The sequence below is a fragment of the Mustela erminea genome, chromosome 1 (genome assembly GCF_009829155.1).
Source record: "Mustela erminea isolate mMusErm1 chromosome 1, mMusErm1.Pri, whole genome shotgun sequence".
Lineage (NCBI taxonomy): Eukaryota > Metazoa > Chordata > Mammalia > Carnivora > Mustelidae > Mustela > Mustela erminea.
The window spans coordinates 26,534,915-26,548,068 of NC_045614.1; the positions used below are offsets into that span (position 1 = coordinate 26,534,915).

Below are 13,154 nucleotides of genomic sequence, written 5' to 3' on the forward strand. Positions count from 1 at the left end.
TTCCCACAATAGATCTTGTGTTTTCTGGTCTTCAAGCCCTTGCACATGCTTTTTCCTTTGGCTAGAAACTTTTCTAGGCTCGAAAAGGTGCCTTTCCATGTCCCTGTTGCACATGGCACTCCCCCTTCCGTGTTTGCCTCCCTCACTATCAGCTATGCAAGAGCAGCCAGAGTGCATGTCTTCATTGTAGAATCTCCGCACTCAAACTGGTACACACTGGTTGAATAAATTTCAAAATGTCATGAATCTTCCTCCACGATGTTACGAAAGTTCTTTCTACCGCCTTATCTCAATTAAGATTTTGACAACCTTCCTCCTAATCCAGAAGCTTCATATGACGATTGGAAACTGGTAACCTTCTTATTTTCCACCACTGTTTTTATTTTATCATGACTCAGTTACCTCTCCTTAACCTATCTAAACTTTAATTTGCTCATCTAATAGGATGGAACTCATGATACTATTACCTACTTCAGGGTTTATGGTATGATGTTCAGTGTTTGCATTGCAGCATGATGTTCTGTGTGAACATGGATAGAGTGTATATGGAGTTCCCATCTCAAGGCCAGGTCCTTCTATTATTACTAAAACCTTTGCCAGTCATTTGTATCATCTTTCTTGCCTGTAAGTTTGCCCCTCTTTCACAGTAGCTTCAGCCCCAAGCTCCTTTACCTGTCTGTCCTTTGGAACTTATCATTGGCCTTTTCAAAAGTACTCTCACTAACTGCTAGACCACCCCTTGACTTTAGGCTTTGCTGTCCTTGCTCATTCCTAGCTTTTGGTAACTTTCACCAGAAGCTTTACTTTCTTCCACTTTCTAGCTTGCTAGGGAAAATCACAAAGCTGATTCAGCACAGGCTGTGCCTAATTTGCTGGGGTGACTAAGAGAATCTTTCTGATAGCATGGCAGTCTACTTTTGTTCTTTTAAAAAGTGGGTTCTTGACCCAGAAATTACCCGCACCGCAATTATCTGCAGAACTTTTGAAACTTCAGATGTCTGGATCCCACTCTTCAGTCCTAAAAAGGGGATTTGCAAGTTGTGGGAACTGAGTATAACTATTTTTCTTAAAGTCTTGGTTGTTCTTTTGGAAATTAGGCTTAAAAACCCTATTCAATTAAGTTCCTGGCAGCACCTGTTTTATATGCTTTCCCCTGTCCTCAAACCCCTTAAAATTACTCTGTACAAAGCTTAATTTCCCCTTCAAACTAGAGCATTCTCCTGACTTACCAGTTTCTTTTTATTGCTCCATCATTTTCCCATACACTAGCTCAGAATAGTGGTATTGTTTCTGAATCTTGTCTCTTTACTTCTAGTCATTCAGGTCATTTCTTTCCTTTCCCTGCTCCTGCTTGTTTCTCCTATTGTCAGCCTAGAACATCACACTAGCTCTCTACTTGTGGCCACTATACACTCCCAACCCACTGCCTCCAGAATATTCTTGTTACAACTTTGTTATTCTCCTGCTTTAGAAGGCTGTACCATACTGCAGAATAAATTCTGAAATGCTTTAATTGTACACTTGAGGCCCTCAAAAATGTGGGCTCAATTCAAACTTTTGATTTTGTTTCCCACCCCTTTCCTTTATAAATGTTAAGCTGTTAAACTAGATTAGAGGTAAGATGGCATATAGAAAAGATTGTTTTGAATCCTAGCACTGCCACTTACCAAACATACGATCCCAAGCAAGTTACTTTAGCTTCTTTGACCTTGTCTTATGTGTCGCATCTGTAAAATAAGACATAATAACTATTTACGTGGTTTGTCATAAGCAGTTAGTTAACATGTGTAGTGTAATTAGCATGGGCCTGGCACCTAGAGGCCCTCCAGTCTTTCTCCAGCTGCCCTTCTAAGATGTGCACTCTCTTACACTCTTCGCTTTCTGTTTCTTTGCCCATGCCATTCTCTCAGCCTTTCCTTCCTTTTCCAGCTTTTGAATCATATTCGCTCTCTTTTTTTTTTACCCTTTTTATAAATCTTTCCCCTGCCCTTGTCCATTCTAAATTCCCATAGTGTTTTGTACCTTTTGTAGTATTTGTGAAAAATTTCCTCTTTTGTTGTTATGTTAGATATTTCTTGTTCTCTCTACAAAATAAACCAAAACCTCCTCAAGGACAAGGATCTAGTCATAGTCATCTTGTTTTCTTCATCTTTACCAGCATATTGCTTTGTAGCCAGCAAGTTCTCAGTGAGTACTTAGCAAACAGCTAAAACCAAAGAACCACTTGTGCATAAATCGAAAAATAAGCTAACAAGCAGTATTGCTCCATTATATGCTAGAGAAATAAAGTAGCAAATGAATTCACATACCCATATTTGGTGGGAGGAAAGGATTCCTCCCACCAAATAAATAGCTAGAAACAGGATTCCTGGAAGAAACAGCTAGAAAATAAGTCAGGAAATGTACAGGTTGAGCCTAGAAGATTTTGTCATATTATATATAAAGCTATCTAAGACTGCTAGGGTTCTGTCAGAAAACTCAAGAATTAACATGAAGTTCTAATTGATCGAAGATGGGACAGTTTGAGGATCAATAAAGATAACATCAGTGAATTGAAATGTCAACTTGTGTTCAAATTCATGAACTTAAGTGATACTAAAAGGAAAGCAAAATGAATTGATCAGCCTTAGAAGAACCTAGAATCTAGAGAAACCATTCTGAAAACATGTAAGTAAAGGGAAAGAATAAATCGTTGATGCTACCTTTCCTGGAGGGAATTATTCTTGACATAAACAAGTAGTCGAGGAGGGAAAGCTTTTTATTACTGAACTCCAGCTCATAAATGAAGACAATGATAGACTATCAATACAGAAACATTTTTTTTAGAATTAAAATGTTAGTTGTCTATTCAGCTAACTTTTCCTGCTTCTTTTCTGAATTTAAAAAAAGATAATGTCTTTGTGGAACGCCTGGATGGCTCAGTCCATTAAGTGTTCCTCTCTTGATTTCAGCTCAGATCTAGATCTCAAGGGTCCTGAGTTCAAGCCCCACATAGGACTCCATGCTCAGTGAGGAGCCTACTTAAAAAAATCAGGGCAGTTGGGTAGATCAGTCGGTTAAGCATCTGCATTTGGTTCAGGTCATGATCTCAAGGTCCTTGGATGGAGCCCGAGGCGGGCCTCCTGCTCAGTGGACAGTGTGCTTGTCCCACTGCTTCTCCCTCAGCCTCTCGCCTTGCTCACGTTCTTGTTCTCACTCACTCATAAATAAATGAATTCTTTAAAATAAAATCTTTGGATCAAAAGCTTTATGAGACAAAAAATTCAGGGATGAAAGTTTGGTAACTCTTTTATCTTAGATTGCAGTCAAAAGACAATTAAGCTAATAACTCCCCAGTTTGAAAATGTTACCTCCTCTCATTTAGGTCTTGGTTTTTTTTTTTTGATGTTTCTTGTGCTTTTATGATCTCACTCATTGTACCTATTACTGCCAGTCATTTCAAGGGATCCTTCAGACTACTCAGATATAGTGTTGACCTTCCCACTCAGTGCAAGAACAGAGCTAGAACCCGGACTACAACATATCCCAGAAGTTTCAATCTCCCAATCCAGGGCCTTAAATAGCTTTTAAGCTAATCACAGTTAACATGGGTCTCTTAAGTAACATCTATGTGAAGAGGCAATATAAAAAGCTGACTTCAGGGGCACCTGGGTGGGCTCAGAGGGTTAAGCCTCTGCCTTTGGCTCAAGTCATGATCTCAGGGTCCTGGGATCACACCCCGCCCCCCCTCCGGCCGCCCCCAATCAGGCTCTCTGCTCAGCAGGGAGCCTGCCCCACCCCCTGCGTGCCTCTCTTCCTACTTGTGATCTTTGTCAAATAAATAAAATCTTAAAAAAAAAAAGCAAGTAAACACTTAAAAAAAAAAGCTGACTTCATACCATAGAGTACATAAATTAACTCAAAAACAAAATAAATAACCTATATAATAGAATAGAGGGAAAACCCCACAAATGACAGCTTGGATAGTCTTCATTTTGATTTTTAATAAAGTCTCATAACTACAAGTAATTACAGATTTTTCTCCATAAATACGTTGGGTTTTTTTTTTCCGATTCAGACATACTTGTTTTTCATATTCAAACATTTCTGAAATTTGCATGTAGCTTACAGTGCATATGTATAGGTTTCTTGCTGTCAGAAAGTATATCATTCCTATGAAACCTTTTTTTTTTTCCCCCCTAAAGTAGTGCAGTGGCTCAAATTCACCACCATGAGACTGAGACCTGAGCTGCAATCAAGAGTCCGGTGCTTAATCGACTGAATCTCCCAGGTGTCCCCTATGCAGCCTTTTAGAATTGGTATAAAGTAAAGAAACAATTACCATTAATTTATATGGAGAATTTTTTTAGAGTTCCCAGACCCAAAAAGTCACCTCTCTTAGGCTTTTCTGATACCTAAGGACATACCTTGCTAATGGATACACAAAACAAATCAAGATAAAGCACAGATGCTCACAGACACAGTTCAAAGCTGTGGTGGCTGGATGCTTTGATGCTGAGTGCAGTTTGTGGGGGAGGAACTTGGCGGAGCCACTCTTCATGTCTTTGTAACAGCTCGCTGCAAAACCCACACTGAATGCTATTTGTGCTTTTCACCTTTTTTCATAATAAGCAAAAATCCTCTTTGGATTTCTTTTGGTTAGAAAAACAGGTACTAATGTAGGTCTTTCATAAAAGTGAAGTAATGTAACAAACTTTTAAAAAGCAAAATGGGAGGCACCTGGGTAGCTCAGTTGGTTAAGCCTCTGACTCTTGATTTCAGCTTAGGTCATGATCTCAAGGTCTTGAGATTGAGCCCCATATCCATACTGGGTGTGGAGCCTGCTTAAGATTCTCTCTCTTTCCCTCCTTTTACTCCTCCCACCCACATGCTGTCTCTCTTAAAAAAAAAAAAAAAAGTGAAGCTATCTGTATTTAATGTGGCACTGACCCTGCAGCCTTCTTACCCTGCCTGAGAAACTTTTTAAGTCATGTTTTATAATCAGTTTTGTCTTTGAGTCTTGGAAATATGGTAAATAATGTTTCTGGGTAAATTTTGAGAGCAAAATTTGTTTACAAAGCGATTCATAGAATATTTGAGAGCAGTATTTTCCAAAGTATTTTTTCATAATACCATGTATATCATACATATAATACTGTATCAGTTCCTATGTAAGTGTTCTGAAAACAGGGGAGAAGCTCAATGGTTAAACAAGTTTGGAAAATGCATCTTACTTTCAGAGTCTCATGGTGGATAAAAAGCTGATTAATCTCTGAGAAAGACTGGTTTAAAAAATCGAAACCCTTTCAATCACTTTTAACCAAGTATTTTCCAAACTCTTCTGACCCCCAAATCCTTTTTTGTCAACACCTGCTAGCACTCCATTTTGGAAAATACTGCCATGTAAAATTAGTTAATATAATAAGTATTAGGGCAAAATATTTTTATCAGGTCATTTTAAATACTTGCCCATTGCAGATTAAAAAAGACAACTAATAATTCCATGCCTCTGTGTATCTAGTTGTCACAAGAACCTTTTCAAAGGCAGGGCTGGCTAGCTTAGTCAGACGTGGTCTTTAACTGCCTACAGTAGTACAGCAACCCTGTGCTGCCCTGTCAGTATTAAGTATTAGCTCTTGATTCATTTCACAGATTTGTACATCAGTCCAGTTGCTGGACTTTGAGGTGATATATCTGAAAAATGGAAATTCTGATGTAATATATCACAGCTTGTCAGTTCCGGCAGTGCTTTATTCCGTAACTCACTATACCTACTTTTTTAGACTTTATTACCAACTTAAAGATATTGGTCAAGTGTCAGTACTGCTGGATCTTCTTGTACTGTTCTCCTGTATTTATTATAGCCTGTCTACAGTAAACCTCTGGGGGAGTCATAGAGATGGGGTAAATCTGTCTCTTCCGTGTGTTGTACCAGGGAAAGGTGGGAGTTAGGCAGTTCTTATAAGTGTAGGTGAACCCTACTGTCCTCAAAGTAAGAGACATCTTTGTCCTGGGTAATGAAAACTGTAGAATATTAACTAGATATATTTTTTTGCACATTCAATAATCATTCATTAAAGACCTAGTTTGTACCAGATAACTCTGCCAAGTGTGGGATTTAAAAAGTGAAAAGCAACCAATCCTGTCCCTCTCACAGAGTTGACTGTATCTGGTGAGAAAATGGTTGTGTAAATGATAAATATTCATAACACAGTATGCTTACTATTATAAGAAGTAGATAATAGGAAGCTCTGGGGACCCCTCAGTTAGATAATGAGTTTGGTGAAGTAACTAGAAAGTCTGAGCCTAGAGGATAAGTAGCATTTGGTCATGCAGGCAAGAGGATAAAGGACATCAGTGACAGAACAACTCATAAAATGCACGGAGTTGTAGAATTTGGAAGTGCAGGTAGCGTGGTCTTGCATACGGTATTTATGGTAGCAGGCTGGAGGATGAGGCCTGAATGGAAGGAAGGGGCCCAGTGGTTGATGGCTGTAATTGCTATGTTAGGCAAAGTTTAGAAGACTGACCCATAGGTGGTTCGTGATCCGTGTTAGCAGTTTTCAAATAATAAGTTAATGAAAATTGAGTAAACTGCACTAAATTTCTTAAATTTACTGTATATTTCCAGATGACAGGATAATAGTACTTTATGTTTATAATTTTTTATGATTCATGGACCTGATCACTTAACAAGTTATTCTTGCATAAATGCATTAGCGCTATTCTTTTTTTTAAAGATTTTATTTAATTTATTTATTTTTAAAGATTTATTTATTTGTTTATTTGACAGACAGTGATCACAAGTAGGCAGAGAGGCAGGCAGAGAAAGAGGGAGAAGCAGGCTCCCCGCTGAGCAGAGAGCCCGATGCGGGGCTTGATCCCAGGACCCTGGGATCATGACCTGAGCCGAAGACAGGCTTTAACCCACTGAGCCACCCAGGTGCCCCTAGATTTTATTTATTTTTAATTTGAGAGAAAGAAAGAAAGGAAAGAGAGAAAGAGAGCACAAGAGTGGAGAGGGGCAGAGGGAGAGGAAGAAGCAGACTCCTCCCTGAGCACAGAGCTCAGCGTTGGTGACTCCAGGGTCCTGAGATCATGACCTGAGCTGAAGTCAGATGCTTAACCGATTGAGCTACCCAGGTGCCCCAGCATTAGCTTTATTTTTAATGAGTTTTATTGAGATATAATTTCCTTGCAACACCAGTTTTATAAAACTCACTGAGTTTTGACAAATGTATTTGGTCACATAACCACCAGTCTTCTAATCATGAGATGGTATATTTTCATCACCCTGCATTAATTAGATTTTGGTAAACTAAATAAATTAACTCTTTGAACCCTAACCCTGGAAGATGTAATCTTGGAAGAACAGAGAAATAAAAAGCCAGCAACCTTAAACTAGCAAGAAATTTTTTCCCCCATAAAACCCAGTCACAAAGAGAAGCTCTGTATAAATGCTGCTTTTGGGGGGTTTTGTCTCTTGAAATCTTCAGAAGGAAAAGGAGGAAGTAAGAAGCAACAGTAAGAAGTTGTCTGTAAAGGGGTGTAATGTTATGTAAAAATGTTTGAGGGTGGAGGGAGAAAAAGTACCGAGAACATAAAACCACATTTTAAATACTGAACTGGAAATCTCAGACTTGAGTTCTAGCAAACAGTTTTGACACTTAAAGAGTTCCAGAAGCAGTTTCACTTTTCTGAGGTCTTGGTTTTCTCACTCATCAGTGGGGGACTCAAACAGCATATTCTAAGCTGTATTATACAGAACTAGGTTTTGTGAAGTGTGTTACAGGTTGAGGACAGAATTAGGAATTAAGGCTAAATGCTAAATTGGGGAATAGTTGGAGTTAAGTTTTGATGCCAGCAGATAGGGGAGAAAATGCATTTCCTCTCAATTGTATTTCTATATATTCCACTGACCTTTTATTGACTATTACAGCATTGGAGGTTAGGACACTTTTGAAAAACAATTCTGTCTGTAATTTTGTCTTGCAACTGTGATTCAGTATGAAGAGGAATGACTTTCTCCAGGGAAATGAATATTGTCATTAAACCACCAGATTTCTTTCCTCCAAGTTCCTACATTTAGGAACAAAGTATATGTTTGGAAATGAGAGGTATGAAGGTTTGTATTTTTAAACAATTATTTAATCCATCTTATTTGTTTGTTTTAACCAGTTACCCATGGGTGTATTGTTTCCACAATAAAACTTTTTCTACCAGATGGTATGGAAGCCCGACTCCGCTCAGAGTGAGTATAATTTAGTGCCATGAAGTTTTTGTATTAATTACTTGGTTAACAATATTCTAGGTGATGGTATACTGTTAACACTTCAGGATTATTCTTATAATGGTAGAAAATTAATGCAGTACTTTTAGAATATAATATACTTTAATTTTCACATTAGCTACAATTCTAATAAATAATAATGTATACTGAGGCACAGGTTATTTTGTTTCCAAATTTAACTTTACAGTTTATATTTTGATTGATAATTAGGTGTTTTTCAGAATATTTAGGGTATGCAAATTATTGGTGAGTAATAACTACTCAGTGATGAATGATAACTGTATTTTGATCTGCATTTAATATAGGACTTCTTAAACTGTGATTCCCTCTGAAGTTAATGCCCGTGTCATGATCTTTTAGGACCTTGAGGATATTGATATAGTTAATAGCCTATTTTGGTGGGAGTTTTGGAGGGATTTTCCAAGGCTGTATTTTTTTTTTTCCCCCTTAAGAAGTGGAAAGATCACTTAGAGGAGGAGAAACTTGAAAAGGAAGAATTACTCATAAAATGTAAATGTTAAAATCTAAATATAAGTACATTTTAATCTTGTGCTTTTCACAGATTATCATTATGTAGTAATTATTAATTAAATTTAAGCATTTTTTATTTGGGGGGCAATAAGCTTGTTTCTATACCCAACATAATATTTTTTATCCTTCAAAAGCAAAGACAAAGACCTGAGGGTGGGAGGTTAAGATAAGCAATAATAAGTTTAAGGCAAAGTAGAATAGTGAGTAGAAAAGAAAGAAAAAGAAAGCAGAGAGAGACCCTCCTATTGGTATGATTGTCTGTGCTTTCATTAGGATTATTATATATTTTGCTTTAGTTAGATGCTATCAAATTTTTTTTTAGCTTTAATCATATCTGAAACAAAGTAAAAAATTTTAAACATCTAAATGTAAAACAATCTGCTTCCTATTCTGTATTATAGTTTAATTATTAAAAAAAATACAGTTAACTTTGGGAACTCTAATGTGACTCAGGACTCAAGGGTTAAGTTTTTAAAAATAAGAGTAACTATTAATCAACTAGTGGTATGTGGTTTCTTAAGAACATTGTTGTTTGTGTATGAGGAGATTTTCCCTTCATGGAGTTAAACAATTTGAGCAGTTATATAAAGGGTTATCTGTGATCTCGGGTTCCATCTAGGAGGACATGTGAATTTTTCAGTCTATGTTAGTGAATTGTGTCCTTCTCCTTCTTGTTTCCCCAGTGCTTTTTTTTTTTTTTTTTTAAGATTTTATTTATTTATTTGTCAGAGAGAGAGCGAGAGCGAGCACAGGCAGACAGAGTGGAAGGCAGAGTCAGAGGGAGAGGGAGAAGCAGGCTCCCTGCGGAGCAAGGAGCCTGATGTGGGACTCGATCCCAGGATGCTGGGATCATGACCTGAGCCGAAGGCAGCTGCTTAACCAACTGAGCCACCCAGGCGTCCCTCCCCAGTGCTTTTCATCTTTGCGCCATTTCCTTCTCATTATTTGGTTTTTCTTATGTGGTTAAATATTAGTGTCATTTAAAATTTTGCTGTCAATTTCATAGTGCATAGACTGGCTGACTTTCTGGAGAAGAGGAATTTTGGACAGGCAGCTCTTTAGAGCTGGTAGATCAGGATGGTCTTTAGAGGTGGATAGTCTCATTCAAAGCCCAACTCCACTGACTCTATGTCTTGATCAGGCCTCCCTTTTCTTATTTGAAAAATGAAGATAACAATAGTACCTACTGAGCAGGAATTTTATGGGGCAAATTAAGCAAGGTTATGCACTTAAAGACTTTTGTATAATAGCTGGCATACATCAAGGACACAATGATCATTGACTGTTTCTGTTACTGTCATCTTTTTTAGCAATCAAGATACATTTGGGTATGCCAGAATGCTTAGAATTTCAGGTACATTTAAAGCATCTAATGCTTTTAAGATACTCACTAGCTAGTTCTCAAAAAGCTAACTATTTTCTTCTTCTTTGATTTTTATTATATTGCACGAAGGATTTGTTTTTTCAGTTATCTGTGTACCCAACATGGGCTCAAACACATGGCTGTGAGATCAAGAGTCACATGCTGTACTGACTAAGCCAGCCAAGTACCCCTGCACAGATAATTTTTAAATGATAACAAACATGGGCACCTGGGTGGCTCATTTGGTTAGGCAACTGCCTTCAGCTCAGGCCATGATCCTGGAGTCCTGAGATCAAGTCCCATATTGGGCTCCCTGCTCAGCGGGAGTCTGCTTCTCCCTCTGACCTCTTCCCTTTCATGCTCTCTCTCTCTCTCTCAAATAAATAAATAAAATCTTTTTAAAAAATGATAACAGAGAAAAATTGCCTATAATCCCACCATCTTAACACTAAATAATGGGTTCCCTTTTCTGTATTCCCTTGTTGCATATGAACTTTTTCTATAATTCAAACAAAATACACTTATATCCAGGATAGTTTCTGTAAGATACATGTTTAGCTGGATTTTTAGCCTTTTGTTAACCAAATTTTCACAGGAACAGAAAATTTTGTACTTGGGTCACTAAGAAAACTAGATTTAAAAAGAAACAAAACATGAATACTGTTTGCTTCTATTTAAAGTTCATTTGCCCGAATGTGCGTTGGCTATGGAGAAAAATATATATACCCCAAATGGTTGTCTCTAGGTGCTGGCATTAGGTAATTTTTACTTATTTCCTCATGCTTTCATTTCCCATAATCAGTATATATTGCTTGTATAGTCAAGAAAAAGAAGGTTATGTTTAAACTGTCTATCCCATGTTTATAGGGTAGAGAGAAAAACTAAAGTTGGCATAATTTTTTAAACCTTCATTAGGCGCCAGCTTTGCTAGGGCCTGGTGATAGGTTCTGGGGATCCAGAGGTAAATTGGTCATAGTGCCTGGCTTCCTTATCTGCTCTTATCTCCTGGGAGTGGTAGTAGGATCAAGTGTTATTATGTCTTAGTTACTGTTGAAAGCTCTTTATTTATAGTAACACATTTAATGCTTACAGTTACCCCATGGGGTTATTTTTATGATTATCCCCATTTTATGGATGAGGAACCTGAGACCTATATAGTGCTTAGGTAAGCTTGCCCAAGATTACACACCTAGTAAGTAGAACCAGAATGTGGGCCCAGTCAGTGTGGCATCTGAGCCTGCATGCTGAACTGCTATACTGTAATACTGCCTGTCTGTCGTTAGTACTTTATAAGGCCCAAAAGGCAATTACCAATTATACTGTCTGTTTACTGCTTAGTTTTATAGGAATGTACCGAGTTTAGTTTCATACCTACATCTAAGCTTTTAGTTGTTTGCATGTGACGTAGAGAACAGTAATACTGTTTGGTTGGCTAAAGTTTTTCTCCACTAGAACAAGTTTCCAAATCATAGCTTTCTTTCTAGTAGAACTTTGTTTTATAAGACTTTGTTTATAGGAATTACTTAATTTTAAAAGGACATAATTTACATATTCCAGAACTAAAAATAGGTAATTTAAGGAGTGCTTCTTTTCTGTGTAGAAGTTCTATAGTCATGGAATTCACCAGAGCCCTCATTAAATAGTGGATCCTCAAAGGGCATTTAATACATTTTGAATTTTGAATTTTGGATTTGTGATTAGAAATATATCATGTGTAAAAGGTAAATTTGTGTATTTATTACCTTTTTTTCCAAGAATTCTATGGATTTATGAAGGATTAGAGAATAATTCACATTGTTTTAATTATATGACACTGAGTGTATCAACTTTAGGGTTTAAGATATTCTGGTACTGTCATACTGTTTCCTCTGTGTCAGGAAATTAGATAAAAAATTCTAAATTTTACTTTTCAGTGTCATCCATGCTCCATTACCAAGTCCTGTTGACAAAGTAAGTTACGAATGATTATTTTCTCTAAACTAACTCAGCTATATTGCTTTGGAAAATGTTTTTATTTGTTTTTAATATGCTTTACCTAGGAATTTTTTTTTCTTCTGTAACAAATGATATACAGTGTATGCAGGTATTTGGTTATTGCATTCTTCTGACCTGGAAAATTTAGGATGGATGTTTCTTAGGAAAAAAACCTTTGTTATCTCAACAAAATGGCCAATAGTATAGACTAGGAGCTCTAGCCAGAGATACAAAGTGTTAATTACTACTTTTTATTCTGGAATACAGTTCTCTCTAGAAATATCTATTTAAGTTTTCTGCCCAAATAGTTCACCCAACATATACTTACACATGGAAAAATGGAAATATGGATTTACAGAAATTGCTCTTTTATCGTCCTTGAAAATTAGTTTTGACTTTATTTGGTCAGAAAATTTGCAATAATTACTTGTTAGTGTTTTTCCTTTTGTTCAGAAATAATTGTGTAATAAACTGTAGATATCATTGCTAAATACCCCCAAAAAATCTGTATCTCTTGGCATGAATGTGGGTGTTTTTTCTTAGTGTACTAAAACTGTTGTAAAATAGTTCACATTTTTTCTTCCATTTGGTTAAAGACTGAAAGCCTGCCTGAAACTGAAGTTCTCTGTGAGATTCCTTTTTTAGAAGTAAAAGTGGTTGATCATCAACCTTAGTAATACCAAGAATTATTTCAGAAGTAAATAATGGCATTGCCAGTTTAGTACTAACTTTTAAAAATAATGCCACTTCTCTAAATTCTAGTTAGCATATTAATAAAAATATTCTTTCTGAACCTAATCAGAAATAGTGCTATTTAACATCATTAATAAGTTGATACAAAGGGCTTGGTAATATTGAGGATATGGGTAAATGTTACAGCAACCTAATAGTATCTTCTTTTTGTGGGGGGTGAATAATGCCACGGTTCTATGTTCCACACTTGGGAAGAACCCCTTATTGAAGGTATTTCATCTAATACTCTTGAGTTCTAAGTATTTTTTCCTGTCATTTGTAATT

General features: G+C 36.8%; 1 protein-coding gene across 38 annotated transcripts in view; it reads left to right on the plus strand.

Moving 5' to 3' along the window:
• The window catches only part of SLMAP (sarcolemma associated protein), a 143,403-nt gene that overhangs the window by 68,336 nt on the left and 61,913 nt on the right, over positions 1 to 13,154 (plus strand). For all 38 annotated transcript variants that reach the window (XM_032323142.1, XM_032323126.1, XM_032323270.1 and 35 more), the window contains exons 3-4: positions 8,158 to 8,230; positions 12,077 to 12,113. In XM_032323142.1, the coding sequence (XP_032179033.1) occupies positions 8,158 to 8,230; positions 12,077 to 12,113 (110 nt within the window). The remainder of the gene's footprint in view (positions 1 to 8,157; positions 8,231 to 12,076; positions 12,114 to 13,154) is intronic.